The sequence below is a fragment of the Penicillium argentinense genome (genome assembly GCF_028826775.1).
Source record: "Penicillium argentinense strain IBT 30761 chromosome Unknown utg000004l_segment0_segment0, whole genome shotgun sequence".
In the NCBI taxonomy this organism is placed as follows: Eukaryota; Fungi; Ascomycota; class Eurotiomycetes; order Eurotiales; family Aspergillaceae; genus Penicillium; species Penicillium argentinense.
Genome location: NW_026622663.1, coordinates 530,054 through 557,527, shown reverse-complemented (window position 1 = coordinate 557,527; position 27,474 = coordinate 530,054). Strand labels below are relative to the sequence as shown.

The 27,474-nt window shown below is 49.3% G+C and overlaps 12 protein-coding genes across 12 annotated transcripts; 8 read left to right on the top strand and 4 right to left on the bottom strand.

The window, feature by feature from the left end:
• Positions 1-936: 936 nt before the first annotated feature.
• On the top strand, positions 937-2,472 carry N7532_003165 (uncharacterized protein; the record flags this gene model as incomplete). The annotated part of the gene is made up of 8 exons (XM_056615659.1): positions 937-1,034; positions 1,106-1,153; positions 1,221-1,350; positions 1,403-1,446; positions 1,496-1,595; positions 1,659-2,015; positions 2,067-2,145; positions 2,195-2,472. 8 exons carry the CDS (start codon positions 937-939, stop codon positions 2,470-2,472), a joined length of 1,134 nt encoding a protein of 377 aa, XP_056476016.1.
• A 201-nt stretch (positions 2,473-2,673) lies between these two features.
• On the bottom strand, positions 2,674-5,151 carry N7532_003164 (Transcription factor; the record flags this gene model as incomplete). Its single annotated transcript, XM_056615658.1, has 8 exons — positions 2,674-2,822; positions 2,896-3,110; positions 3,368-3,612; positions 3,886-4,387; positions 4,533-4,701; positions 4,852-4,919; positions 4,987-5,032; positions 5,088-5,151. 8 exons carry the CDS (start codon positions 5,149-5,151, stop codon positions 2,674-2,676), a joined length of 1,458 nt encoding a protein of 485 aa, XP_056476015.1.
• Positions 5,152-7,047: 1,896 nt separating this feature from the next.
• On the top strand, positions 7,048-8,763 carry N7532_003163 (TPR domain protein; the record flags this gene model as incomplete). Its single annotated transcript, XM_056615657.1, has 1 exon — positions 7,048-8,763. One exon carries the CDS (start codon positions 7,048-7,050, stop codon positions 8,761-8,763), a length of 1,716 nt encoding a protein of 571 aa, XP_056476014.1.
• A 622-nt stretch (positions 8,764-9,385) lies between these two features.
• Positions 9,386-11,122, top strand: N7532_003162 (tetratricopeptide repeat protein; the record flags this gene model as incomplete). Its single annotated transcript, XM_056615656.1, has 1 exon — positions 9,386-11,122. One exon carries the CDS (start codon positions 9,386-9,388, stop codon positions 11,120-11,122), a length of 1,737 nt encoding a protein of 578 aa, XP_056476013.1.
• An 877-nt stretch (positions 11,123-11,999) lies between these two features.
• Positions 12,000-13,325, top strand: N7532_003161 (putative aminotransferase, classes I and II family; the record flags this gene model as incomplete). The annotated part of the gene is made up of 1 exon (XM_056615655.1): positions 12,000-13,325. The coding sequence occupies one exon, from the start codon at positions 12,000-12,002 to the stop codon at positions 13,323-13,325; it is 1,326 nt and encodes a 441-aa protein (XP_056476012.1).
• A 3,366-nt stretch (positions 13,326-16,691) lies between these two features.
• N7532_003160 (uncharacterized protein) lies at positions 16,692-18,462 on the top strand (the record flags this gene model as incomplete). Its single annotated transcript, XM_056615654.1, has 4 exons — positions 16,692-17,093; positions 17,158-17,338; positions 17,391-17,854; positions 17,908-18,462. 4 exons carry the CDS (start codon positions 16,692-16,694, stop codon positions 18,460-18,462), a joined length of 1,602 nt encoding a protein of 533 aa, XP_056476011.1.
• A 987-nt stretch (positions 18,463-19,449) lies between these two features.
• N7532_003159 (MCT family MFS transporter) lies at positions 19,450-20,763 on the top strand (the record flags this gene model as incomplete). Its single annotated transcript, XM_056615653.1, has 1 exon — positions 19,450-20,763. The coding sequence occupies one exon, from the start codon at positions 19,450-19,452 to the stop codon at positions 20,761-20,763; it is 1,314 nt and encodes a 437-aa protein (XP_056476010.1).
• A 243-nt stretch (positions 20,764-21,006) lies between these two features.
• On the bottom strand, positions 21,007-22,251 carry N7532_003158 (aromatic ring-hydroxylating oxygenase subunit alpha; the record flags this gene model as incomplete). The annotated part of the gene is made up of 1 exon (XM_056615652.1): positions 21,007-22,251. The coding sequence occupies one exon, from the start codon at positions 22,249-22,251 to the stop codon at positions 21,007-21,009; it is 1,245 nt and encodes a 414-aa protein (XP_056476009.1).
• Positions 22,252-22,907: 656 nt separating this feature from the next.
• Positions 22,908-23,465, bottom strand: N7532_003157 (GNAT family N-acetyltransferase; the record flags this gene model as incomplete). The annotated part of the gene is made up of 1 exon (XM_056615651.1): positions 22,908-23,465. One exon carries the CDS (start codon positions 23,463-23,465, stop codon positions 22,908-22,910), a length of 558 nt encoding a protein of 185 aa, XP_056476008.1.
• Positions 23,466-24,067: 602 nt separating this feature from the next.
• Positions 24,068-24,709, bottom strand: N7532_003156 (YdcF family protein; the record flags this gene model as incomplete). Its single annotated transcript, XM_056615650.1, has 1 exon — positions 24,068-24,709. The coding sequence occupies one exon, from the start codon at positions 24,707-24,709 to the stop codon at positions 24,068-24,070; it is 642 nt and encodes a 213-aa protein (XP_056476007.1).
• A 729-nt stretch (positions 24,710-25,438) lies between these two features.
• On the top strand, positions 25,439-25,905 carry N7532_003155 (uncharacterized protein; the record flags this gene model as incomplete). The annotated part of the gene is made up of 2 exons (XM_056615649.1): positions 25,439-25,629; positions 25,683-25,905. 2 exons carry the CDS (start codon positions 25,439-25,441, stop codon positions 25,903-25,905), a joined length of 414 nt encoding a protein of 137 aa, XP_056476006.1.
• Positions 25,906-26,410: 505 nt separating this feature from the next.
• On the top strand, positions 26,411-27,454 carry N7532_003154 (enoyl-CoA hydratase/isomerase family protein; the record flags this gene model as incomplete). The annotated part of the gene is made up of 5 exons (XM_056615648.1): positions 26,411-26,473; positions 26,529-26,679; positions 26,735-26,812; positions 26,864-27,376; positions 27,432-27,454. 5 exons carry the CDS (start codon positions 26,411-26,413, stop codon positions 27,452-27,454), a joined length of 828 nt encoding a protein of 275 aa, XP_056476005.1.
• Positions 27,455-27,474: the final 20 nt, after the last annotated feature.

The window sequence follows — 27,474 nt, the reverse complement described above, 5'->3', positions numbered from 1 at the left end:
CATAAACACTACGGGATCTTCTCAAAGCCCCTCCGCCATGCACTTGGTGGTTTTACCAGCAGTCTCTTTCGCAATTTCATCACATGAACCTTCCCAAGCTTTGTGAACAGCTGCCCGGACACATTGTTTCTGTATCTCAACACTACAGTGGCTGGTCGCTTTGGGGACCCTGAGCTAAACCCCCATGATGTCATCGAGATATTAGAGGGGCATTCCCCACCCCACGACGAGGGATTGTGTTGGCCACACTTCGAAAATTCGAACCCCTTTGGCACTGGCTCGGTCTCATACACAAAGTCGATCACGGCCCACTATATGATGAGGTGGCGGCAGGTACCCCGTGGAGTTCGTACAGCTAAAGATCGAGCCGGGTGAAGCAGCCTCCCAAGGAAGGAGAGCGTGCGGAGCTCAAGCTCTTCTCTTTGGAACACCGAGCCAACGCCCGTTGGGTCACATGGGGCGGCCCATGGATCAGAATGCTAAGGGAAAATGCCTCTGTTTTCTTCCCATTGGATTTTTACAGTCCGTTTTCCGCCGCTGATTTGTTGGAAGGGTTAGCCGGCTAATGAGCTATTTTAGAGTCGAAGATCGTGTGGGGCACCGCATCTCTCAGCAGATTGCGTGTGCCAAGAGCCCACTCCCCTATGCACTTTCCCCATTGCGGTAAAACCGACAGTACTCCTAAGCGTTAGGGGTATATCATTCGATGTCTACTCTTATTCCATCCGGAAGATTCGGCCTGGGGCCACACAATACAGCCCCGCTTATCTGTTTCGCCATTTTATGTATAAGCGCAAGACTTTTTCCGGCTCCAATCTCATCTTTTCTTCCTCGCACTTTTTATTCTGCGTTCAAACAAAGCGTAAAAGCCATATTAATATACGGCTGCTCTATCCAACATCATATTACAGACAGCCACGCGGCACTGCCCTACTCATGTCTGAAACACAGAGCCAAGCCATAACCCCGGGCCGGCAAATGGCCCAATTTGGTGGAAATTCCATCTTGGGTGTCAATTTCGAAACCACTTCGAGGTTCGCTTGACTGAGCGAGTAACAATTCGTCGGAGACCGTATGTCTGTAGCTAATACGGGCGCTTTTTCAGATACTCCCAACTAGAGGCCATTGGGCTGGGTGCTTCCGGTTTAGTCTGGTATGATTTATTAGTTCCCAGCGACCTACGTCCAGCTTTTACTGACCTGTCCTGATGCGTTTGTTAGTTCTGCAAAGGATCAAATCTCGGGAAAAACCGTTGCCATCAAGAAGCTTACGGAGCCCTTCAAAACTGGGAACATTGCAAAGCATATGTTCAGAGAAGTGAAGCTCCTCAAAGAGCTTAAACATGACAATGTTTGTAGTCCAGCTCAGAATTTCGGGAGTTCGAGGCTAACAAATGAAACAGATTAGCCACTTGAGTGATATCTTTATCTCCCCGGCGGAAGATATGTATGTTGTTTGTCTACAATTGACGGCCTTTTGCTGACATTACTTTCAGCTATCTCGTGACAGAACTCATGGCTACGGATCTTCACACGCTCTTGAAGACCAAAAGGCTTGACGACCAATTCACTCAATATTTCCTGTACCAAATGATGGTATGTGCGGACAAATTCCTTCGAAAGCCTCCGATATAATCTTCTTCTTAACTTTACGAGTAGCGTGGCTTGAAATATGTTCATTCCGCTGGAGTCGTCCACCGCGATCTGAAACCAAGCAACATATTGGTTAACGAAAACTGTGATTTAAAAATTTGCGACTTCGGCCTTGCTCGTGTACGAGAGAGTCACATGACTGGATATGTTTCGACCCGATATTACAGAGCCCCTGAAATCATGCTTACTTGGAAGCGGTATAACGAAAAGGTGGATATCTGGAGCGTTGGCTGTATCTTTGCAGAGATGATTCTAGGCAAACCGCTGTTTCCGGGGAAGGATCATATTGATCAGTTCTGTGTGATCACACAGTTGCTTGGGAGTCCGCCCGACAATCTGATTGCCAATGTCACCAGCTCTAATGTATGTCACTCATCCCGATGAGTGAGTACAGCACAAAGCTAACACTAGCAGACATTGAACTTTGTTCGTTCATTACCTAAGAGAGCCCAGAAGCCTCTGTCGAGTCTTCTTCCTACTGCAAATGCTAAAGGTAAGTTGGACATGATCTACGTTCTTTCACATGATACTGACTTTTTCAGCCGTCACACTGTTGGAGAAAATGTTGCAAATAGATCCAGAAAAGCGCTGTTCTGCCGAAGAGAGCTTGACAGCAGAATATCTTGCACCGTATCATGATCCAACTGATGAGCCGGAGGCAGATGAAAAGTTTGATTGGGCTTTGGTTGAAGCTGACTTGCCAACTGACGTCTGGAAAACGATCATGTACTCCGAAGTTCTTGCGTACCATGACGGCGCAGGAGTTTCGGCGCCCTCACGGGCGCCCACGATCAAATCGGACGATATGGATTTGAGTTGAAAAGCAGTCTAGCTCATTTTTTGGTATATTTTTGTCAGTGGTTTATTAAGCGGTAGAGCGGTTACACTTAATAAGAGCGAAACTTCTTTCACAGGTCGGGAGAATCCTGTAGGTGGTGTATATTTGTCCTTTTAAAATGACCGAAGACCGTACTAGATTTCGGTTCATAGACAGAAGCTCTGGGTCAGAAGACGAGCTAAATCACTCGTGAAAATGAGCAAGATAGACAGTCTCAACCTCGCGTGCCATATCCACGACACCTCCAAAAATCGCGTTTCCGGACATGAAATCACAAACAGATTTAACTCCATGTCTCAGCTCTTCGATGAAGCGTTCGGCATCCTGGCGCTCTGTCCCGGGTTCGGTATATCCAAGCAGATAGCGCGACGTAATCATGTTATCAGAACATAATGAGGCACGAACCTTCCGCAACAACATCATAAGCACGTAGCAACACTGCATCCCACAGCATGCCATATATGGCAAAGAGCGCGGATATCGGACACGATTCAGGGAAAATATCGAGGGACCGCTTAGTTGCCCAGCTGCTTCGAAAGACTTTGGACCGGAAGAAGAATCGGAATATGAAGTATTGGGCCATGGTATGGCTCGCAGGGTTCGAGAGAGCACCAATGCCGCTTTGAGACAAATTTGTGTCGACTCTTCTTCTGTGAATGGGAAGACAGCATTGGATTCTGAAAATCGTCCAGGTGAAATTGTGAGGGGCATATCTGAAAATAATGAGCTGTTGATGGAGCTGAGGTCGCAGAATTTATCGAGGAAGACAGGTTCGTTCCCGAAGGCGCGGAAGCGGTGCAATTTGATGCGTGCTCTTGAGGTGAAGAGGTTGTTAATACTGCCTGTTAAATAGATTGGTTGTTAGGAGAAAACTCACGTGTGGGCTAAGAACCGAGCCATAAGCCATTTGTTGAATATCGCCACGCCATCGACCCCTTCCCATGTTGAAAGTTCAGGGGGTTGGTCCAGGTCGGCAATGACAGCTAGAATGAACGAGTCGAGCTCACGAATACGTTTTTGGGTGTGCTCATGACTTCCTTTTATGTTTCCCTCTGTCATCTGCTTGGCGACGAAGCCTGTCTCGAGCAACGCTTCTTGGGCTCTCATTGAAGTGGACCAAAGCTAAAACATCGGTTAGAATTATGGTACTATCAGATAAGGGAAATGAGGAAGTTGTACCTTCTGACAGCCATGAAAGTCCGGAAAAGGCGTGGTTATTCGGCAGTCATTCATTAGAACAATAGGCGACTAGATATGGGCGTCAGTAATGGGATACTCGGAGTGGAAGACGGTGAAGACCCACAGAATGATTAAATATGGCCGATTGATAGACTAGAAACATCTTCATACTCTGTTAGAAACGTATCAAGTCATCGACTGGAATTAAAACTATACCGTATTCCACCACACGCGGGCCTGGATAATCGAATGCTCAGAATTCGTCGGCTGACAAATATGAAGCGAGAGATCCATGGCTAGTATTAACGCGCTGTATATTCGAGCGCGCATTAGTCGCCGGTTGCTGTTTTGACAGTATTCGTAGACGCCCAGGAGCAAAAGGGCAAGCACAGGGTCTAAGGTAGAAGGTAGCTCAGGATGAATCGCACTTCGTGGGACGTCGTCCATCCCTGGAGTGGATACGGGAGCTGCGCCGGTTTGCTCTTGACCACTGCAGAACCCATCAACGCTCTCAAGCGCCGCTCGGGCATAAATATTTGCATATGAATTCCTCACTTCGATTTGAGTCTCTCGCATCGGATCGAGATCTTCTTGAAGAGGCAACAGGACCAGAAGTGCCATGAGTGCGAGGCCGAAGGGGGATGACGGCCAGAATGGCAAGAACGCCTGGTCAGGTGCGAGCTGTGTCAGGAGGACTTTCTGCGGATTATCTGCGTAGCTGGATATTGATGGTGGTGGCAGTAATGGAAGATAAGGGTGAATGAAGATATAATATGCATTCACTCTACGCAATACCACAGGGCAGCGATGTTAGTGCGAGTCGCGACATGGCCTGGCTAGCCGAAGGTAGGGGCGCTCCTTACAAGTCCTGTTCGTTTTGGTATGACCTGATATAGAATGATGATTCCACAGACTGAAGAGTACCGTGATTACCAACGGCAGGGCTGGGGTTCTCCGTCATCGCGAAGTCCCTGCTGTCCTGAAGCGGGCGGGAAGGGTAAATTATGTTGGCGAGATCATGTATAAAGATTTCTGTTGAAGGTTAGCACGGCCTCTCGCTATCCCAAATGACCACTTGCGGTCTTCGTCTTGGATTCTTTACCATCTCGCTGAGGTGACTCAATGGGCGCAGATATGGCGCTATTTGTGGCACTGGCGCGCTGCCTCTTCGCATTTTGATACCGCTCGCCTCTGCGGGCACCACCGCGCCTGCTTGGGCGATAATTACATTGTCTTTGGTTATTTGCGCACTATGGGGTTGTCAGTATTGGTCTTCAAGATGCGATGCGGAGAGTGTTGAGAGTCGAGGTGCCTTACATTTGCGCACGGGAGCTGCCCGTCGCAGCGCGTTTTGTAGGAGCGGCTATGAGTCGTTAGTTCATGATCGTCCTCGTTGTGAGTACAGAATGAAGCCCCACCAGGCAAGACATGCGAGCTTAACTTGCGATTTTGAGGGCGGCATTCTCCTGCAGTGGATGCCATGCTGGAGTAGAAGGCGGAAGAGAAAAATTCCCCACAGCGCCGGGCTTTGGTCAATCGCGCCCCACCGCCAGCTACGGAGGGTTATACCCGCCACAGCTCACTTTCCGATATCAGTCGGGCTGGATGCTTGAATTAAATTGTTTTGTGTCGCAATATGGCCGCCCTACATACTCTGGTAGTGTTCAGTTATCTGAAAAGTCACCTAATCTTGTATGGTGTATGAAGGCTTAATAAATTTTATGAATATGAAATATTTCCTACGTTCTTCTAGTTGATTTTCGCCCATCGGTCTTGCGTCAGACATCAATTAAAATCGCCATGGTCGAAAATAGTAGAGCCCTCGTCGTAGATTATTCAAAGTTGGATAGGGGTTCAAGTGATGCAGGCTGTCATCATCGTAGCCAAAATAGGCCTTCCCTTTCCTATTCACATCATCCATACCCATACCGTCTGCCTGAACGTTCACTCGGCCCAACCCAAAATAAATCCTCCCTCATGCTGCCAGCATGGACATATCGGACTCTGAACTGTTGATGGATCTTCAAGGCGTATCGTCACGCTATGATGACGTTGGGCAGGATCTACTGAAAGCGATCAAAGAGGGATTCGTTGGTAATGGTCTAGTGTTGGATTTGCCAGAAGTGATTTTCCAACAACTTACGAGTGATAGTGCCCGCGCGTGGTTCAAGCGGTGCAGTACTTTCGTAACTTTACCCAACGGTCACTGCGTGATAGGATGCTCAGTCAATTTCATAACAAGATCATCGGCGTAGATATCATCGGCTCGAAATTAAGTGATGCTGGTCTCTTCTTCTTACTGCTTGTGTCTCTGTTGGCAGTCCTGAAATTCAGCTGGGAGATACTCTATTTCGGCCAGATGTTGCCTTGCGCCTGGTTAACAAATCGGTTATAAAAATCATTCTCGAAGTCGGAAGTTTAGAGACGGGGACGAGCTCCTGGACGCTGCCAACCACTTGGTAGGGCAGAGCCCAGGCATCGAAGTGTGTCTGACGATCAAGGTTTACGATGATAGAACCTCTACGATGATAGAACCATACTCTCAGTCTGGAAGCCCGCAAATTATGCCTGCCCGGGACCAAAAACAAGAAGCGGTCACCATCCTGCTATCATAAATGACGCCGTTAGCATTTCATGTCGGGTACCCAGGTGACTTGGCAATGCGAGAGATTCATCTCACTCTGTGGACGTTCATTGGATATGTCCCTCGTTCGGACGTCGATGCCGATCCGATGGGAATATTGCCATCACCGAGGCAGATCTAGCTCTTCTCGGACGGCTGCACTGAACCAGCCCCAATCTACTATAGCTGAATGCAGAACTCCAATGCTTTGAATTTCTGGCGGGGCTTGCGATCATGTCGAACAGGCCAAGAATCAGGGCCGGGTCGATTCTCGGGGTGATCGGGCTTTGATCAGGATCGGCAGATATACTTCGGCGTTTGAAAAAGGCTCCGAGTAGCCAAGCTTAGCACTAAGCTGCTTTGAGAAGCACCCCCAAATTAGCTACATCGCACTTAGAATTCTCCAAGGCCCTCATGCCCGCGAAAAATATGAAATATCTCTACTTGGGGTCTATTAAAACCTTATAAAACACAATACGCATCTCCATCGACTCATCTGCTCTACTCACTTCGCAGACCGTTCACTTGTCCCGGCATTCTGCCACTTACCAAGTGCATCCATTCCAATCAGAGCTAACGGAGACTTTTCCTTGCAACCCATCGCGGGGTAATGGGGGATTTATTAGTAATGTTTATCACTTTTTCCTTCTAAAATCCTATCCAATTCGGCAATCGTGCAGTTCTTGAGCCAAATTCCGCGTGCAGCATCCTTTGTTTCGGCCATATCAATTCGCTTCCTTCGGAGACGCAAACCAATGTCTACCTCCGATCTCTGCTCATCGTCAGGTCTAGCTGAAGGATATTATGACCTCGGAAAGTTTAGTCGCCCCATAACCACCAAAAGCCAAGATGCCCAGATCTGGTTCGACCGTGGGCTGATCTGGTCGTACTCGTTCAACCACGATGAGGCATACCGGTGTTTTGAAAAGGCCATCCAGCATGATTCAAAGTGCGCGATGGCTTACTGGGGTATCGCCTATGCTGTCGGTCCGAATTACAACAAATCGTGGCAAATGTTCGATGCTCGCGACCTCGACAAAAGCGTGAAGACCTGTTACAGTGCGGCGAAGACTGCAAATCAACTAGCAGCTGCTGAGCGGTTGACAGCTATAGAACGAGCTCTGATTCACGCTATTCAGTTTCGGTTCCCGATTGACCACCCTGTTTCGGACTTTGCGGTTGTGAATCAAGCATACGCGGATGCGATGGAAGCCGTCTATAATGAACATGGAAGGGATGATATGGACGTGATCACACTTTATGCCGATGCATTGATGCATACTTCTCTCCGCAAATTCTTTCATGTGAAGAGCGGCCTGCCTATCGAAGGATCGCCCGTTCACAAGGTCAGAAAGGTGTTTGATATTGCTTTGAAACATGAAAAAGCAGAGACGCATCCTGGAATTCTCCATTTCTGGATCCATTTCATGGAAATGTCTTTCGAACCTGGCATTGTTCTTCCGGCTGCAGACAAACTTCGAAGTTTGGTCCCCGATGGCGGCCATATACACCATATGCCAACCCACATCGATGTTTTGGTTGGTGATTATCGGAGGTCAGTCGACTCTAACACGGCCGCAGTGATTGCAGATGAGAAATATCTGGCAAAAGAAGGAGGAAACAACTTTTACAGCTTCTACCGTTTGCATAACTACCACTCCCTGATATACGCCGCCATGCTATCCGGACGACGTAAGGTGGCGCTAGATGCAACCGATAAGATGGAGATGTCGATTACCGATGACTTGTTGAAAGTTGAGACGCCCCCGCTGGCCGATTGGATGGAGTTCTTCAAAGCAGTGCGCGTGCATGTGTATATCCGGTTCGGCATGTGGGAGGAAATCGATAATCTTCCTTTACCTGCCGACCAAGCTCTTTATTGCGTAACAACGACAATGTTCCACTATGGCAAGGCAATCGCTTGGGCCGCCACACAAGATGTGGAAAAGGCAATCCAAGAGCGGGATCTTTATTACAAGGCTGCCAAAACAGTGCCTCCGACGCGCAAGGATTTCCCCAATCTCATATCCGACGTTCTGAAGGTGGCCAATACAATGCTGGATGGTGAGATCGAGTATCGTCAGGGTAATTATGCTCGTGCCTTCGAGAGCTTGCGCAAAGCTATTAAGCATGACGATGCCCTTCGATATACCGAGCCATGGGGCTGGATGGTCCCCACGCGTCATGCCTACGCCGCCCTGTCTCTGGAGCAGGGAAAGATCGAAGAGGCGGCACGTGCCTATGCAGAGGACCTTGGACTGGATGGTTCCCTCACGCGTGCTCATCAGCATCCTTATAATGTTTGGGCTTTGCACGGGTATCATGAGTGTTTGATGCGCCTTGGGAGAGACCGGGAGGCCGGCATCATCAAGCAACAGCTTGATCTCGCAATGTCGTTCGTCGATATACCCATCAAATCGTCCTGTTTTTGCCGACTGGGTAGTCCTTCGGTGGGAAAGTGCGTGTCGTGAGTCAGATGATAGCAGATATATAGACATGAGTCTTCAGCCTGGGAGATCGATATTTGGGCTTTGTTTCGGATTAGTTTAATCAATAGCATATCGTTTCTGTGTGCCTGTCTTCCACGATGTAGATTGAGCGATTTCGCAATGACTCTCCGTACGACGGCCCTCATTCGAAAATGGCCTCCAGTACACTCCAACACGGTGAACTTCGTTTGGTTCCTTTGTTGCCATCTTCTTGTAAGGCCCAAATCGGAATCTGAGAGAAGCCTTTCCACATGGACGATAGCAGTCGATTATCTCGTGCGGGCTGCGACGGAAATTCTGGAATCGACGATAGCGTTGAGAATGGCATGATCAGTTGCCGTACATAACTGACTAGTGTAGTGTAGGATTGATGAGATCGGGGATTGCAGTGCCCCGCCCTCGGGGTTTGATAGATGAATCATCGCGGACACTTTCTCTCCGACCCACTCGACACTTCCCGCCCGCCACCCCAAGTGCAACTTGGACTCGCCAACGCCCTGTTATATATAGCCGCATCGCGATACATTATGGTTGGCTGTCAAACTGCACGTTAATTTGGACCTCCTTCAACTTCGGTTGTGTTTTTTTGCGAACTGACGCCATCATGACGCGAGAAGTTGTCTCTCCGATTCCTGCGAGCGCCGAGTACTATGACCTGGGTTCGTTTGGCCACACCATCACCACCGCCAGTGCCGATGCGCAAGAATGGTTCAATCGAGGCTTGATCTGGGTGTACTCCTTCAATCATGTGGAAGGCGCCTATTGCTTTGAGCAGGCCATTGCCCATGACCCGACCTGCGCCATGGCGTACTGGGGTCTTGCTTATGCTGTTGGCCCCAATTACAACAAGCCGTGGGAGAAGTTTGACTTAGGAGATCTCCATACATCTGTCAAGCGGGGATACGAAGCATCGCTTAAGGCGAAAGAATGTGCGACAAAGGCGACTTCGCTTGAACAGGCTTTGGTTGAGGCTATCCAGTACCGCTTCCTTACCGACAAGCCTGCGGAGGATTATCCAGCGCTTAACAAGGGTTATGCCGATGCTATGAAGGTCGCATATGATCAATTTGGCGATGACTTGGACGTCGCTACGCTTTACGCGGACGCCTTGATGAACAGAACTCCTTGGGCGCTGTGGGACCTTTTCACTGGCAAGCCGAACCCGAAAGCTCCGACTCTGGAAGCCCAAGCTGTACTAGAACGCGCATTAGCAGAGGGAGGAGATGCCGCAGATAAAAACCCTGGACTACTACACCTATATATTCACTTTATCGAAATGTCGCCTGAACCCGAGCGCGGTATCAACGTGGCAGATAAGCTACGCGACCTTGTCCCGGACGCCGGCCATATCCACCACATGCCCACTCACTTGGATATCTTGGTGGGCGACTGGCGTCGCTCCTTGAGTTCAAACTACAGTTCGACTCTGGCAGACGACAAATACTTCCAACGATCGGGTGCCAAGAACTTCTACACCTTTTATCGCATGCACGACTATCACTCTTTGGTATATGCGGCCATGTTTGCAGGCAGATCGAAAGCTGCCCTCGATGCGGTTACTCGCATGGAAGCTACAGTGCCGGAAGATGTGCTTCGAATCCAATCCCCTCCTATGGCAGACTGGTTGGAGCAGTTCGTGGGTATCCGACTCCACGTGATGGTTCGATTCGGTATGTGGGAAGAGCTCAAGAACAAGGAGCTGCCCCATGATAGGGAACTGTTTGCAGGTACAACAGCCACCACTCATTATGCCCGCGGTATCGCATACGGAGCCACCGGTGACATCACCAACGCGCGGAAGGAGCAAGAGCTTTTCCATCAAGCTTGGGCTCGTGTTCCGGAGACCCGTCGCGCCTATAACGGCAAGTACGTTGACGTCCTCAAGGTCGCTGCCGCCATGTTGGAGGGTGAAATTGAATACCGTTGCCAAAACTATGATAAGGCTTTCGAGTCTCTCCGTCTGGCGATTGATCTGGAAGATAAGCTGCCCTACAGTGAGCCCTGGTCATGGATGCAGCCTGTTCGCCACGCATACGCCGCGCTTTTAATGGAACAAGGACATCTGGAGGAAGCAACAGCAGTGTATCGCGCCGACCTTGGTCTTGACAAGTCGGTCATTCGACCGCGTCGTCACCCTAACAATGTTTGGTCCCTCCAAGGCTACCATGAATGTCTTGTTCGACTCGGAAAGACAGAAGATGCTCTCATGCTCGAGCAGTCGACCAAGCTAGCTGTTGCTGCTGCCGATGTTCCGATTAAGGCATCATGCTTCTGCCGTCTGGACACGAGCCAGGCGCCTAGCATCTCCGAGTTTGCCTCTCCCAAAAACTGCTGCTCTTAAATTGATGAGCTTGCATGGCTACCTCAGCTGCAAGAAGACCGGATTTCGGCTCCATCTACAAATATTTATGTCGCTTATACAGGTTTCTTGCATTCCCAGATAGATGTTCTATATATTTTCTGCTTCTTTGCGTATAAAATGACAGATGACATTTACCCATCCGAGAAAAAGGCTCAATTTTTGCCGATTGCCATTCATTCAGGTGATCTTTCTTTACACTTACACGCTTCCATTGTTGCACGGGACTGCACCACCTGGTATTTGCAAAAAGGAAAGAAATAAAATGAAAAACAAGACAGGTATACCGGACAGTGAGTTTTATGGTTTCGATTGGTGGATGCGACTCTTGCTCAACGACACTCTTGCTCAATGACCGAAGGCCAAGAGCGAGGAGGAAAACCAAGAAAGCAAGTAAAAAAATCCCGGGGCCTTTCTCCGCTCACCCGTCCTCGCGGGCTTCGGGGATCATCGTTCAAAGTCCGGAGGATGAGGGAATAAGATCTCCTTTTGGATAGGAAAGGTCGCCTCCCGGGGTTAGTTCCACTCTTGGCTAGTGAGCCAAGGCTAACTTCCTACTTCACTTTTCGTGTCGGCATTACTCGCTCCTACGGCGATAGAAACAACAGGGGATTTTGATATGGCTTTGACCATCTACAGCTCTGACCACGATCTCCATCATATCCTTCGTTATCCGATATCGGGTAGTGAGAGCACAACCGAGGAACTGGGACCAGACTAGAGGGGGTAAGAGGTTAACGGGCCTACATATTTGAATCGGATAATCACGATTCGGAACTACCTCTGACCCCAGTTACTCCCTTATCACAATTTCTTCAGTCAACCAAAGCATTGGCCACAGTGGCTGTCTATCTTCAACATGGGATCTATCGGTAACCCAAACTTTTATTGCTTTGAAAAATTTTCCAAGCGTGGTCGAAATGCCGTCGAGCTGGGATATAAACGAAAGACATGGCAGATCATCAGTGACATGTGGCACCCCAGTACCAACCCCTCTGGCATTTTGTCGGTAGGCATGGCTGAGAATACTCTTCTTCACGACACCCTCGTGAAATATATCAATACAAATGTTCAGATCACGCCTAAGCATCTCACCTACAACAATGGAAGTATGGGATCGAATGGGCTGAGAAAGGCAGTCTCGCAGTTCTTGAACCGGCATTTTTCACCCTTTCGTCCTGTCGAGCCTGCTCATATCATCATGACAAATGGCTGTTCTTCTGCAATCGAACACCTGAGCTTTTCGATCCTCAACCCAGGCGAGGGTGTTCTGCTCAGCAAGCCATACTACAGCACCTTCATCGCAGACATATCTCTTCGACCTGAGTCTGTGGTGGTACCTGTTGAGATGGGATCTGTGGACCCTCTCAGCCCCGAGGCTGTGGAAGAGTATAAAAAGGCAGCTGTGGAGTTTGAGACACGCACCGGGAAAAAAATAAGAGCTGTCATGCTCTGCAATCCGCACAACCCCCTGGGACGCTGTTATCCTCGCGCCACAATCGATCGGTTGATGCAGTTCTGCCAGTCTCGGCAAATCCACTTGATCAGCGACGAGATCTACGCTCTCTCCGTATGGGAGAACCGTGTGGACAAAGAAACCAAATTCACTCCATTTGAGTCTATGCTTTCACGGGATACAACCGGCCTCATCGACCCAAGCCTCGTTCATGTCCTTTGGGGCATGAGCAAGGATTTTGGGGCGAATGGTCTCCGGGTCGGAGCCATTATCTCGCAATCCAACCCAGAGCTCCACATGTCTCACAGATGCCTGTCGCTCTACTCCTTCGTTTCTGCCGTGTCTGATCAGATCACATCATCAATACTCCAAAACAATACCTTCACAGATAATTACATCGAGACAAATCGGAAGCTTATTTCTCAATCCCATGAATTCCTGACCGGGATTTTGGACAAGAATGGCATTGAATACTCTCACGGTTGCAATGCCGGGTTCTTCGTGTGGATCAATCTCGGCAAGAGGTACCTGGAGAAGCATCCCGAGGAGCGAAATCAATCGATTGAGCTCACGGATTATCTCTTTGAGAAGCTACTTGTGGAGAAGGTGTACGTGGCTCATGGAATCGCGTATGGGTCCTCTCAACCTGGATGGTTCCGTGTGGTGTTTTCTCATCCACTTCCTTGGCTGGAAGAGGCCATGAGACGAATCCTTCGTGCCATCGACTAGGAAATTCTAGGAGATTGAGTCAGGGTTGCGTCCCGATTTCCAAACGCCGTGACATGATTCTATGTCTCACGTTGATTTTCTATTTTCGGACTCTTTCTAGTCATTGTCATGCTTTTCATGATCAAGATTGTTTTGGATGTATATTTTGCTTTTGCCTTTCTTTTCTTTCTGTCTTTCATCTTCCTCGACTTTTCTGACGATGATGAGTACGCTGGAATTTTGAGTGACACGACTTCCGAGGTTGCAAGCTGAGAGATATACACGTTATTTTGTTATCAGTAGCAGAATTTATTGAATTGAACTTTCTTCAGAATATGGTATGATCCATACAAATCTCTAAGTCGGGCCAGGAGTTTGGACCCTGATGCTTTCTGAGATTTTAAATGTATACGTTGAATTAATTGGACCTGGTATATCACATCTAAGCCTAACTGCTGACGGTTTGGGCCGGATATCTCTCACAGATCTATCTATAATACCCAATACCACACTTTTGCAGCGTACAATTGATCGCGCCTTTTCACATTATTGCCACCTCCACTCGATTCGACGAAGCTGATCGGCTAGTCTAGAACAAACTAGACTAGCGGCTTGTTTGGTCGAATACCCGAGTTGCATAAGGATCGCCAATCGGCACCTGGGCAATCAATAGTCATCGAGTCATGGTGGCGATAATCAACATTAGAATCGTGGTGTCCTGTTTTAAGGTCATGATTCTGACTGGTACCCCCTTCGCCACCTTCCTTGGCTCACGGACCAGAAACCCTCCTTTTACGATTTACATTTTTCAAATAAATGGCTTGTCTTTTCACTATGACAAGATTTATTATCGACGGTCGCAATGATAAGATGACTGACTGCAGACCGACCATGGGACATGTAAAGGAAGCCCAATTATAGCCTTATTGAAACTCTTCTTGTCATCAGGTAAGCCTGGGGCTATCTAGATTGTGGTATCAATCATTACATAAAATCCCTGTCTGCTGGACTCTATGTGCCAAGAGTAGATACACCGGTTCCAATCCAAAACGGAAATACGGCCACTAACGTAACCCACAAGCGAACCGCCCACACAAGCGAACCGCCCACCCATCTCAACCTATAATTTTGATTTGCATATAAAATAACCACAACGCCATTAAATTATTAATATCACTGCTTCGGACATCTATTTATCTTATGCCCTATCCCTCCACAACCACTGCATCTTGGTGGCGCCCGTTGTCGTGGTGTATTAGTCTCATTTGCGACCGGAGCTAGTTCTGGATGAACAGGATCCAGAGATTCAACGGCTTGGTTCGAACTGAATATTACGTCTCTTCCCTCCTGAATTGACATGCCTTCAGTACGGTCGATGCGTTTATTAGACCTCTTGCGTTTTTGTTTCCGAACCTCATTGGCAGCGCGCAAATCCCGGATTTCTTTCTCCAACATCGCTAGCCTTTGAAGCGTGACATGGAAGCCTTTAAGAGTCTGCTCTATCACATGCTTTGTAGGCGTTGGAGGGCTCACGGATCGATATTTGAGTAGAGCTTTGACTGAAGATTCTTGCCGATATAATTGTTTTGTGTTGAGTGGTGTTGTAGGGCTCCACTCACTTGATCGGCTTCCTGGTCGGCTTCCTGGGGGGTTGGTGTTCGAAGCTGAATATTAAGCTTCGATATAACCCGATCGGGATCAAAGGGTATTAAACCAGCAGATTCGAATGCGCTCTGAATTATATCCGAGTGATATGAGATCTCGCGAGCGTGCGGGTAGGCGGCAAGGAAATCAAGCTTGTCAATATGGTTGATATTGCATCGAGCTTTCCGCTCAACCAAGCCACCATATGCGCGCTTTAGGTTCGCAAAACACCCGACATCTAGTGGTTGTAGCAAATGAGATGAATGCGCTGGCATGCAAATTGGTATAATATCATGTTCAGCGCAAAGTCGGTCGAATTGAGGTGTCAAATGGCTACCATGACCATCAAGGACTAGAAGACGATATTTACCCTTTGTACGGCTCGCCGTACTCGGAATAAAGAGATCTTTCAGCCAGCGAAGGCCAATAGCATCAGTTGTCCATCCATTATCACTGATTTCGATCCTCCAGTCCGGTCCTACCCCTTTATCTTCGTACCAAGCCTGGTGATGTGTCTTGGATTTGAAGATAAGACAAGGTGGTAATTTGAAGCCCGACGCACCAATACACTCGATAGATGTGACCCATTCACGATTTCCAGGTTGTTTAAGAGATCTCCGACCGTAGTATTCAGCACGGGTGACGACTTTTGCAGTAGCAATAAGACCCATTGCGAAGCCAGTCTCATCAAAGTTATATATATCGTCAGGTTGGATGCCGTTCTCATTAATCGTGCGTTGAACCAAGTCGAACCACTCTCGTATGACCTTTGGATCCTCGCATTTTGCTCGTTGGTAGTTGTACTTTCGAGAGAACCGAGATTTAAGATCATCATGGCGATTAACAAAGTTGTAGACCCAGTTGACGCCAACAGTCTGCGTACAGCGTTCGGCTAATAGAAGATTGGCCATTTCTGCCACCATAGCAGGCCGAGGAGCTGATCCACGTGAATCCATAGAGAGCACCCATTGTAGAAGTGATCTCTCCTCGTCTTCTGTCAATTTATGGTTGTTGGCGCGTGTTTCTGAGCGACTTTGTTGACCGTTGACGCGATCGCGTAGAGTGGACCAGGGGACGTCGAATTGGCGTGCTGCTTTGCGAATAGAGGTAATTTGACCATTTTGAATGGCATGCAGGGCTAATGAGAGTCTGCCCTGCCTATCCTGCGAAAATCGGGCAGAACTAGATCGATTTGGTGGCATGGTGGATGGTTATAAAAGAGAGGTTATAGTACTCAGATCAAAATTGATGGGGTGGGCGGTTCGCTTGTGTGGGCGGTTCGCTTGTGGGTTACGTTAGTAGTTCTATGGAATCCGGGCAATGAGATGAGATAAAGCCTATTTTCAAACACCGCAGGGCAGTCAGCCCAAAAGGAAATGCTTATTGGATCCCCCGCATTTTCCGAGACAAGCATGTTCCCCACACTTTCCCTCTTGGCCTTATCTGGCACATTGGAGGGAGTATGACACCTGGCACTCGGGATCTCTACTCGTTATAGGTTTGTCACGGCATTAGAAGGAGGATTATCGGCTCGAAGCTAGTGATCATTGTCAATTTTGGAGCGATAAGAAGTCTCGAAGTTCTCCTTGGAGTGGGGGGGAGGGGGCTTGTTATCCCTATAATAGTCTGATGGATTCCGTGGAATTGACCTCCGCAAATAAATTTCTGTATCCCTTTACATTTGATATTAAGCTCAGGATGGAAGAAAACCAGAGCCACCTCAATTCTCCAAGTCTACATCCTATGGACGACCATACGAATAAGTGGTCGGATGACCTTGAATACGTTCCCACGAAAGCTGAAGGTCAAGCAATTGATCATGGCGCGGATACAGAGCTTCATCGCTCTCTTGGGACGCGCCATATCACCATGGTGGCCCTCGGGTCTGCCATTGGTATGGGAATGTGGCTTGGAAGTGGTACATCTCTCATTCAGGGAGGTCCAGCAAGTCTCTTTATTGGATTTCTGATTAGTAGCTCTATAGTCTGGGCCGTCAGTCAGTCCATTGGCGAGATGGCTGTCATCTATCCTCTCCCCTCCGCTTTCGTTCAATGGTCCACCATTTTCATCAGTCCTGCGGCAGGATTTGCTCTGGGATGGGGATATTGGTTTTCCTACTGGATTACAATTGCCAATGAGCTACAGGTATGCCTTGCATTGCGATTCCTGAGCCTCGCTACCATTATGCAAGTAGCTAAGTGTTGTACAGGGTGTCGTGACTGTTTTAAACTACTGGACCGATGCAGTGCCAACGGCCGCCTGGATCTCAATTTTTTGGGTCGTCATTATTTTGATCAACGTATGGGTCGTCAAGTTCTTCGCCGAAGTTGAAGTTTTCTCTTCGAGTGTAAAGTTCGGATGGATGATCATCGCAATTGTCGCACTTATTGGTAAGTACTAGGACCTTCTATTGAACATTTTGCTAATATTCACTCTCAAAAGTCGCTACAGCTGGCGGAGCTCCAAGTGGAGGCCCTATTGGTTTCCGATATTGGAATGAGCAGCCATTCAATAATGGCTTCAAAGGCTTCCTCGCTGTTCTGCCGACTTGTGTGTTTTCTATGGCCGGTTCGGAAAACGCGGCGTTGGTCGCCACAGAGGTATCCAACCCTAGAAGGTCAGTCCCGAAGGCTGTGGGATCTGTTTGGCTCCGTTTAGCTATATTTTATATCCTCGGTAGTTTGATGATCACCCTAACTGTCGACCCGAATGATCCCAACCTATTCGGAGGATCCGGTAGCAATGCATCTCCCTTTGTCATTGCCTTTCGAAATACCGGTCTCCCAGTCATGGCACACATTACCAATGCCGTCATTTTTGTTTCGATAATCTCGACTGGCAGCATCTCCGGATACGGTGGATCGCGCATGTTGATGGGTTTGGCGCACGTGCAAATGAACCACCAGGTATGTATAGCCCGCTTCCGAGTCCGTATGTCTGTTTTGACTCTTACATGTAGATATTTGGTCGGGCTGACTCTATGGGCCGGCCATGGGCGGGATATATTGCGACTATCGGCATCGGAGGTGCAGTGGCGTATATCAATGTCTCGCATACTGGTGCTGAGGTTTTTTCCTGGCTGTCCAGCTTGGTTGCACTCCTGACCCTTTTCGGATGGGGCATGATTTGCCTCACGCATCTTCGGTTCCGGTATACCTGGAAGCTTCAGGGTCGTGATGTTGCGCACCTTCCTTGGAAGACATGGACCTTCCCTTACGCTGCTTGGTGGGGATTGATTTGGTGCATCCTGATTATCATTGTCGAATTTTATCTGAGTGTCTGGCCTCTTCACGGGCTTTCGAGCGCCAAAAACTTCTTTGCAAATTTTGTCAGTGTTATTGCTGTTGTCGTCATCTGGATCGGGTCCCAGATTTGGTACAGGTGCCCAATATGGGCCGATGCGAGCAAGATCAACCTTGATGAATTCCGACGCTTCTATAGGGAGGAGGTTGATGAAGAGGCCGTACCTACGAAGGTGAAGATCTGTCGCACGCTCAAGGCTGTCTTTGAATAAACCTCCAATAGGTTCCATTAGAATTTATATGCATGAGCTTGAGAACATGTATAAATGCACAACACTCTGAATGACACTCGATTTTATACTATTTGAACATGTCGTATGATTTATTAGGGTATATAACCTAGACATTTCGGAATGCTCGAATCAAACAATCGCTTTCCAGTGCACAAACGAGTCGGTAATTACTGAACCTTTCCCTCGCGATTCCCTCGCGAAGCTTGAGAACTTCGTAGTACCGTCGGGATATTTTTTTCCTTGGAGTCTCATCGGATTTCAAAATAGTAGATGTGATGATAACGTGGGCATTAGCCTCGGACAGTTTCAAGGTCAATTTGAACTAACTAATCAAATTCGCATCGGCGATTGAACTGCGAATAGAAACCCAAATCCACGAAAATGTGGGGCTCTCCCATCTTACCGGAAACACGCGGTTGACAACTCCAGAGTTTCTTTGAACCCCCGATCGCCGAATTTCGACGTATACATTTTCAAATGCCTGACTACTTAACAGTTCCCGATTGTTTTCATCGAAGTCTATTATTCTTCAGACGTTGTTATCGGCACATCGCAGCTCCACTTTTCATTCCCCGGGCCGTTCGAAGATTACTACTGCCATGGGGACAGATCCGGCGGCGAGATTCGCACTAGATACAAGCCAGAGTCGTGCATTCGGCAAAGATTATGCCCAATTTCACTCCATAGGCTTGCGCAGTGTCTGCGTTTTTAGGCCCACATATCATGGCCATCGTTTGCGAGTGGCAGACGTGTCGGTTTGGATATTATATTTAGGACTTGCACTGTTCACGCCGTTTCTACCTATCTCAGAGCATCCCCTCTACTACAGACAGCGGACTCGGGTCTCTTCGGTCGGTCATCTCGCAGCCTACGAGCCATTTAGAGAAGTCGGTCTCAACCTTTGGCATTACTATGGGAGCGCCATCCCACCATGGGGCCGTGTCCTCGCTGCGTCGCTTTCTCAAAATGAAAGCTACCACAACCGAAAAAAGCGGATTCTCACCACAAACACCTGAAGAATCACTGCGTTCCGAGCACGGCTCCCCTGTAGTCACTCCCCAAGCCGACGCCCCGCCTGATGGGGGTTACGGATGGGTTTGCGCTGTGGCTGCTGCAATCGTCAACGCGCATTCCTGGGGCTTCAACTCTGCATACGCAGTCTTTTTGGCTTACTACCTCGGCCACGATACATTTCCCAACGCCTCGCGATTAGAGTACGCCTTTGTCGGCTCGTTGAGTCTGACCACCATGTTCCTGATCTCTCCCATCGCGACGATTTGCACACAAAGATTCGGGGTTCGAAACACAATGTTTGCGGGCGTTATCGCCGAGACGGCAAGTCTCATCTGCGCGAGCTTTGCTTCCCAGATATGGCATCTGTTCCTCACGCAAGGGATCCTCTTTGGGATAGGAATGGGCATGTTATTCATCCCCGTCGCGTCTGTTGTCCCTCAATGGTTCACAACTAAGCGATCGCTTGCTAGCGGTGTCTCTCTGTCTGGTGCTGGTCTCGGAGGCCTCGTCTATTCCCTTGTCGCCGGAGCAATGATTCGAAATATTGGTCTTAGCTGGGCTTTCCGCGTACTCGGTCTTCTCGCTTTCAGTGTGAATACGACTTGTGTGCTCCTAATCAAAGATCGGAACAAGCCGGTTAAGGTCAAAAAGGCGTCGATGAAATTCAGCTATTTCAAGTTCTTTGACTTTGACCTTCTAATCGGGTTCAGCTTCTTTACCATCCTGGGCTATTTCATCCTAATTTACAGCCTAGCCAATTACGGCCAACAGATCGGACTCACTTCGTCCCAGGCCTCGCTGGTCAGTGGTATACTGAACCTCGGTCAGGCTGTCGGTCGCCCTCTTATTGGATATTTCAGTGACAGTGTTGGACGCATCAATATCGCTGGCACCACGACCTTTTTCGCCGGGGTTGTCTGTCTGGCTGTTTGGGTTAACGCGGAAAGTTACGGCCTTTTGATGTTTTTCGCCATCTTCGAGGGCCTCTTCGCGGGTAACATCTGGGCAACAATTGCACCCTTGGTGGCGGAGGTTCTTGGTCTAGAGGGCGTATCTCATGGTATGAATCTTGTCTGGCTAAGTATTGTTGTTCCATCAACCTTCTCCGAGCCAATCGCCTTAAGCCTGACCAGTGCGACGGGGAAGTTCCTCAGTGAGCAGCTTTTTGCTGGCTTCATGTATATTATAGCATCATTCTTCTTGGCTGTCCTTTGGCTTCGTCAACGATCACGTACCAAGCGGGTGGGTAAACAAGGGGGTCCCTGAATAAAAAATGAGATGCATTTGTGGAGTTGGCATCGTCTTCTTCATCAGCATTCTTTGAGCAAATGTCCATTCTGGATTCCATGTGCATTATGTGATATGTAGAAAGAAGCTAGTCTAAAGAATGTACGAAGAAAAGATAGACACAATCTAAAAAGTCATAATCCATGATATCACGCTGAGCTTCAAACGAGACGGAGCAACCAGACTCCATCAAATGCCCGATAACCCACTATGTGGAGTCCTCTACCACGCCAAAACCTCTCGCTGAGATCCACAAGCCAAACCCGCGCACATCTCCTCATCTTTATCGCTCGTCGGCGCATATCCAGGGACCTTCTGCTTCGCCGGCCAAATCTCATGTCCCTCAGCCTTCTCACGTTCAAAGTGTTCAGTAACGACGTCTCGGCAGGTGCTCTGGAAGAAAATGGGCGCCTTCTCGTATTTGGGGTGCAGCTGGCCGTTGATGAAGACGCCGCGGTCGAGGTTCTTCTGTGCGTTGTGGCAGAGAACCTTGTCTTCCTTCATCACGCGGGCATAGAGCTCACTGATACGCTTGAAGTCTTCGTCGCTGGAGTGTCGGTTCCGGTAGACTTCGTAAGCCATCGCAGAGCTCTTTGGCCCTTTGGGCATGAACTTCTGAATCATGATAAAGTGCGGCGATACGACCATCGCGGAGGCGGGGAAGTAGTAGGTGCTGGCAGTGTACAGGCCTGCTGCTTTCTGTTCTGGCGTCGATTCGCAGTGATGCTGGATATGTCCGTCTTTCAGATCACTGTCGAAGGATTCGAGGTTGAGGATATCGGGGATATCGGCGTGAGTGGTTGGGCAGTGGTAGCACTCGTTGAAGTTGTCGGCAAGAATCTTCCAGTTGAATTCTCCGTCGAGCTGGTATGAGTGATCGAGGTCGTAGTTGTCGAAGTTGTAGGCCTTGTAGCGCTCCTGGGTGTCGACGTTCGCGAAGTGTTCCTCCCAAGAGACTTCGGGGGTCTCCTTTGCATCCATGTTGATCCAGATGAACCCGTTGACATCGACCTTTGTGTGAATGCGGAACAAGCCATTCTCTTCCTTCTTGAGATCTTCCTTGAAGCCAGTGGCTTTGGCAAGCTTGCCGTTCAGTCCATATGACCAGCCGTGGTATCGGCAGGCCAAGATCTTCGAGTTCCCGCCGCCCTCTTTCTCGATCACGGGGTAGGCCCGGTGCCGACAGACATTGTGGAATGCGTTGATGTCCCCCTGCCGATCCCGAGTCAGGATAAAGTCGAATCCGGCCATCTCGTAGCGGAGCCAGTCGCCAGTATTCTTCAGTCGCGAGCTGTGGGTAATGAAGATCCACCTCCTGGAGAAGATGGAGCGGCGCTCTAGCTCATACATCTCCGGGGAGGTGTACCAAGAGGCTGGCAGAGCTCGAATCGGTTCATCATTGGCGGGTTCCTTTGATGGAGGTGCGTCCTTGCCGAAGCCGAGGTAGTGCAGCATTGAAGATGCCATTGTGGTTTGGGAGTTGAGTCCGAAAGGAGCTTCACAGTTTTGGAATTGTTCAGGTTCTGGTTCCAGACATTCCCAGGGCCATAGCTTCTACTCTTTTATAGATCGCGCTGCATCGAGGTCAAAACAGGCCTCATGTGGCCTTGCTCCTAATTAGGGTTCAACATGCGCGAACCCGCCAGGCAGCATTCCGATTGGGCGATCCAACCCTGGTTGGCGTGTTCGATTACCCAGATCAGACATGCGACCCACCACTTCAGCGCTACGGGATTCGACACCGAATGGATATGATAATGGCCAACAATGGGCCAGCTGCTGTTTGGCTCAATCGAAAATCTATAGACCCAGAGCATCCACATATCGCCCGTGCTAGCTAAGCCCCGTGACGGGTATAATGACAGCATGGCCACTCGGTAGGTGCAACTCTGGGGAAGATCCACTAAGGCTGCTGCCCGGATAATGAACCAGCGTGCCATTGGAGGCATCGTTCCCGACCGGCTCGGACAGTGTACCGATAGCCGTCAACCGCAAGTTGCTCTCATTCTTCATCCCGCATCTGGAGTCCAAATCCACTGATCTCTACTCAACAGTGGTACAGGGCGGCGTGACCGGGTAAGGCCCGGTCACTCTGCATATAACTGCCCGACAAAGACGGCTATTCAGGCAGCGATGGTTTCCTGGATCTCTTTCTCGAATTGCACAAAGCACAGGTCCTCCGGTAGTGCCAAGTCAGGGTACATCTCACGTGGGAAAGGCTTTGTCTCTTGAGTTGGAAGGTATCCACGTCGGCGATACCACGAGATGAGGGCCTGGCGCGTGGATAGTGCATCTAGACCGAGCTTCGAAATGCCCCAAATTTGCTGACAGTATTTCTCGGCGTAAGTCAAGACCTCCCGGCCCAGACCACCACATTGGGATCGTTGGTCGACAGCGAGCATGAAAATGCGGCCGTAGCCAGGTTCACGCTTGGATACTCCGACGGTCGCCACCAATTTGCCATTGCTGTCGGTCGCTATCAAGAAATCGCTTTCTGGTTGCGTAATGGTTTGTTCAATGTGGCCAATGTCAACGGTGAAACGCGAGTTGAGGGCCAGGTCGGCCACCCACCCTTCTCTGTTATCTTCAGCACGAAAGGCAGACTGGATGAGCTGCTGAATCCTCCCGGCATCGCCCGTGCCGGCAGTGCTGAATGCAAGATTGCTGGTGGTTTCTATCATGCTGGCGGGTGGCAGGGGGGAAGGGTTCTTCCGGATGTGAGTGCAAACAGGATTGCTCCGAATGTGGTATCTCTTATAACACCTTGACGTGGACAAATCTCAGACAAACAGCTCCAATTTAAATCTCGCACAGAGCGACGTGTTGCGTCGAAGCCACTTTATCTCGAGGCGTGTCACGAAAAGGCGTGTCAGACGAAAGCGCGCCCTGTGGGTGACAAGCCGCGTTTACGGACTTAAGTCGCGATTCGTCGTATCTCCGGGTGAATTGCAACATTGCAATCTTCGCGCTCTGCGCTTTCTTCTCTTTTTCACTTGGTGATTTTTACTGAATGAGCTGACACTTTCGTTGTCTATTTTGTTTCTAGTAATGAATTGGTCCGTGGTGGATGCTGGGTGGCAACCATTTTCGCGGTTGACAGAGGCGTGCGATTCATGAGCACGAATTATCTGGAGGATCCCAACACTGCATTCAAGCGCGACCAAGCTGCTTCAATCACATCTGGAACGTGGATATGGCAGATGAACCCACGCCCGTTTGGCCCGTAGCCATTCTCATCGTCTCGCAGTCTTGGTATCTCACCCATAATCAACTCCAAAAATCGTCACATTTCCCAGAGTCCAGAAACACATTCTGTTTTGTATTTCAGAGAGGATGTGTTCGATAGCTGTACCCTGGGGATAAACATGGGACACGATGTGAGCGAGAGCCCGGGCTGCGTAGCTCCAAACACTTTTCGAAAAGAGGCATATGTCCGGAGCATCATTGTCGGATCCTGTATGACTATGCAGGTTTTCATTCTGTCGTATCCAGACTTCTCTAGCAGATTGCGGGTAAAGATGGCATTTTGGCCACAGTTCGTGGACTGGTCCTCGACAAGAATTTCGCAGCCCTCCCGGGTGATGGCTGATCTGTCAAAAAAGGTGTCGAGGATCCATTCGAGTACACGTGCCTCTGGGAGGCCCTGAATCTCGTCGCCGATGCGGGAATAACGGGGATGCTGTCTGACTGCATCGTACATCATGGGAGTTGAGTGGCCGATCCCGCCGCAGAGCACCAGGCATTTGGTAAGTGACGGCCTCTCTCCGAGTGCCTTGAAGATTTCCTCAGCGGCATAGAGAACCGCTGAAGCGCATAGCACGATACAGTCGGTATCGTGGAGAAGATGTGTCTCCAGGCCGGAGTCGCTGAGGAATGTCGATAAGGAGTTGATGTCATCAACAACAGTGGAATCGATGGTCACCATGGTTCCGTAGGGAACTGGCACTGGGCCAAAATTTGACAGTGCAGATTGTGTTTGCTCTACAGAGCTTCAGATTCTGTGTGGAAAGGCCCCATCTGCCGCCATACACATAAAATGATTACGTAAGACAGCGCCGCTGCATTGAAGATGCCAGCTTGTGGATGGTAAAGCTGAACTCGAAAAGCATGGATGAAAAGGCGTGGGAATAAAATAATATGATACTCGCTCACTCTCGCGCAGCTTATGCTAGGATAAGAGGGTAAAAAAGGAAAAAATAGGACCAAATGACCCCGAAGCGACTCGAACGCTTAACTTTCAGGACTGGAATCTGACACTCTACCAATTGAGTTACGGGGCCTCCCAGATGAGTAATCCTTGGATCGAGCGCTATATTAATCTGCATTTCCCGAGGAGCTGGTTCGTGCCTCGGTCGGTAAAGAACTGATCTCGCTGGTGTTGATTAATGAAAGCTCTCAGGACGAGTATTCGGTGGGTGGAGTATAGGCAACATTCATTAGCCTTGGACCACTCCGCCAAATTGCTTTTCCCGAAGGAGGGGCTCCAATCACGACATCTACAGGAGAGAGGCTGGGTTTACAGCACTTCGACTACCACGCCCCCTCCAAGCCCCCGGCGCTGCCGGGGCCCTTGATGGGGAGGTACATCCTCGAGAAATCGAAGAGATATCTCCGACAGACTTTCGAGGTTAACACGATCTCCCACTTTCTCGTAATGAAGGAGTTTCTTCCGTCGATGATCCGCACGAATCGAGGACACATGGTGACCATCGCGAGTGTGGCGAGCTTTGTCGCCGTCGGCGAGATGGTCGATGATTGCTGTTCGAAGGCGAGCGCGCTTGCGTTCCATGACGGACTCCGGCAGGAACTGAAATATTGGTATGAGGCGCCGAATGTGCTGATCAGGTCAGTGAGCCCCTCTAATTCCTTTAAAACCACAAGGTGCTAACTGTGGCTAGTATCGTCCATCCTCTCTGGGTCAGGGCACCCATGATCAAGGGTTTCACTTCGTACCAAGACGAGTTCCGTCAGCTGTTCAGTCCGAAGGTTGTTTATGAGGCTGTCATAGAGCGTCTCGTTTCTCGCAAGCGTGGGCAGATTGTGCTCCCGAGGCGTATTCGAGTTGCTGGGTCGTTTAGATGGTTCCTGCTTTGGATGCAAGAGCCTGTTCGGTCTCACTAATTTTCTGGGGTTGTGCGGCGCTTGAGTCATGTGCGATCTGCTGGTAAAAGAGTGACTCGGTAATTTCATCATTTATTACTGAAGGTTGTATGATAAAGCATGTGCACTAGGCTACCCTCTCTCATGGATTCTGCTCAGCTCTACTCTTTTCGTTTAGTACCTAGCTCAGAGCATATGCAAACAAACCCCTGCATCTAGCGAGTAAGCCAGTTAATTAAGAGGGGTTCATCGGCTAGGCTAGCATTGGAGAAGGTTCCTTTCATTCTCTGTGAATTTTCTCGATAGTAGGATCTACATGAGCACTCTGACATAAAGTTGGCGCATAAACCGTGCCTCGGTCCAGCGGTGTGGAGCCCATCCGAGGTGCTCTGGGCGGGGTTTAAATACGGGGTGAGGCTCGACAGGCCAAAATACCACGCAAAATTAATGACTGGAGGGCTTTAATTCGATATAGACTGAATTCGAGCCTATTGTTTTCCATACCCTCGGTGACTCTATCGCCAAAATGGCGCCTTATACATACACCGATATCAAGGTCGAGGTGAAGGGTCAGATTGGCATCGTCAAAGTAGAGTCCAACCCTTATCATGATCTATACTGTTCGAAGAAGCTGATGATCCTAGTTCAATCGACCAAAAGCACTGAATTCATTCGGTGGAAACCTTCTTATCGATACCCTGCATGCTATCCGGGACCTGGATGAAAATCCATTTACCATCTTCACGGTCTTGACGGGTGAAGGGCGTTTTTTCTCTGCCGGCGCTGATGTCAGGGGTTAGTCGGGATGCGTGACGCCTTTCAGATGAAACGCTAATACTTGAGTGTAAAGCGCGACCTCTCGCGGACGGGCTTGATAGTCTCACCAAAGTTGAACAGAAAGTCGCGCATCTAGCCCGGTTTTCACTGAGTGAGAACGACCCCTTTCCAACCCAACTCGCATAAACTAACAGTTCACCAGTGGCCGAACTCGTAAAAGCCCTAATCGACCACAAAAAAGTCTTCGTTCTAGCTCTAAACGGCCCCGCCGTCGGCGGCGGCGCAGCCTGGTTCCAGGGCATCGCAGACATAATCCTAGCGGCGGAAAACACATACCTGCAAGTACCCTTCAGCTCACTGGCCCTAGTACCGGAAGCAGGATCCGCAACCAACCTGTCCAGACACATGGGCGTGCTGCGCGCGAACGACTTTCTCATGTTCGGGCGGAAATTGACAGTCCAGGAGCTGGAGCAGTGGGGTTTGGTGAATCGTGTGTTTCCAGTCGAGGGGTTCCTTGACTCTGTGATCAAGTTCCTGGAGACGCAGCTGGATGTTAATGATGGGGCGAGTATGATGGAGATGAAGCGGTTGCAGAATGTTCCATTGCGTGGGGAGAGGGTTTTGGCGCTTCATAATGCTACTGATGCGCTTTCTGAGAGGCTGGCTAGTGGGGCGCCGGCTGCAAGGTTTCAGATGAAGAAGGCTGAGTTGGAAGGTACGTTTGCGTTTTCCAAGGTTGTTGTTGAGGTGCCGCTGCTAACTGCTGATAGCGAAATCGAAGTCGCGACTTTAAGGTCGAGTTCTCTTTTTGCT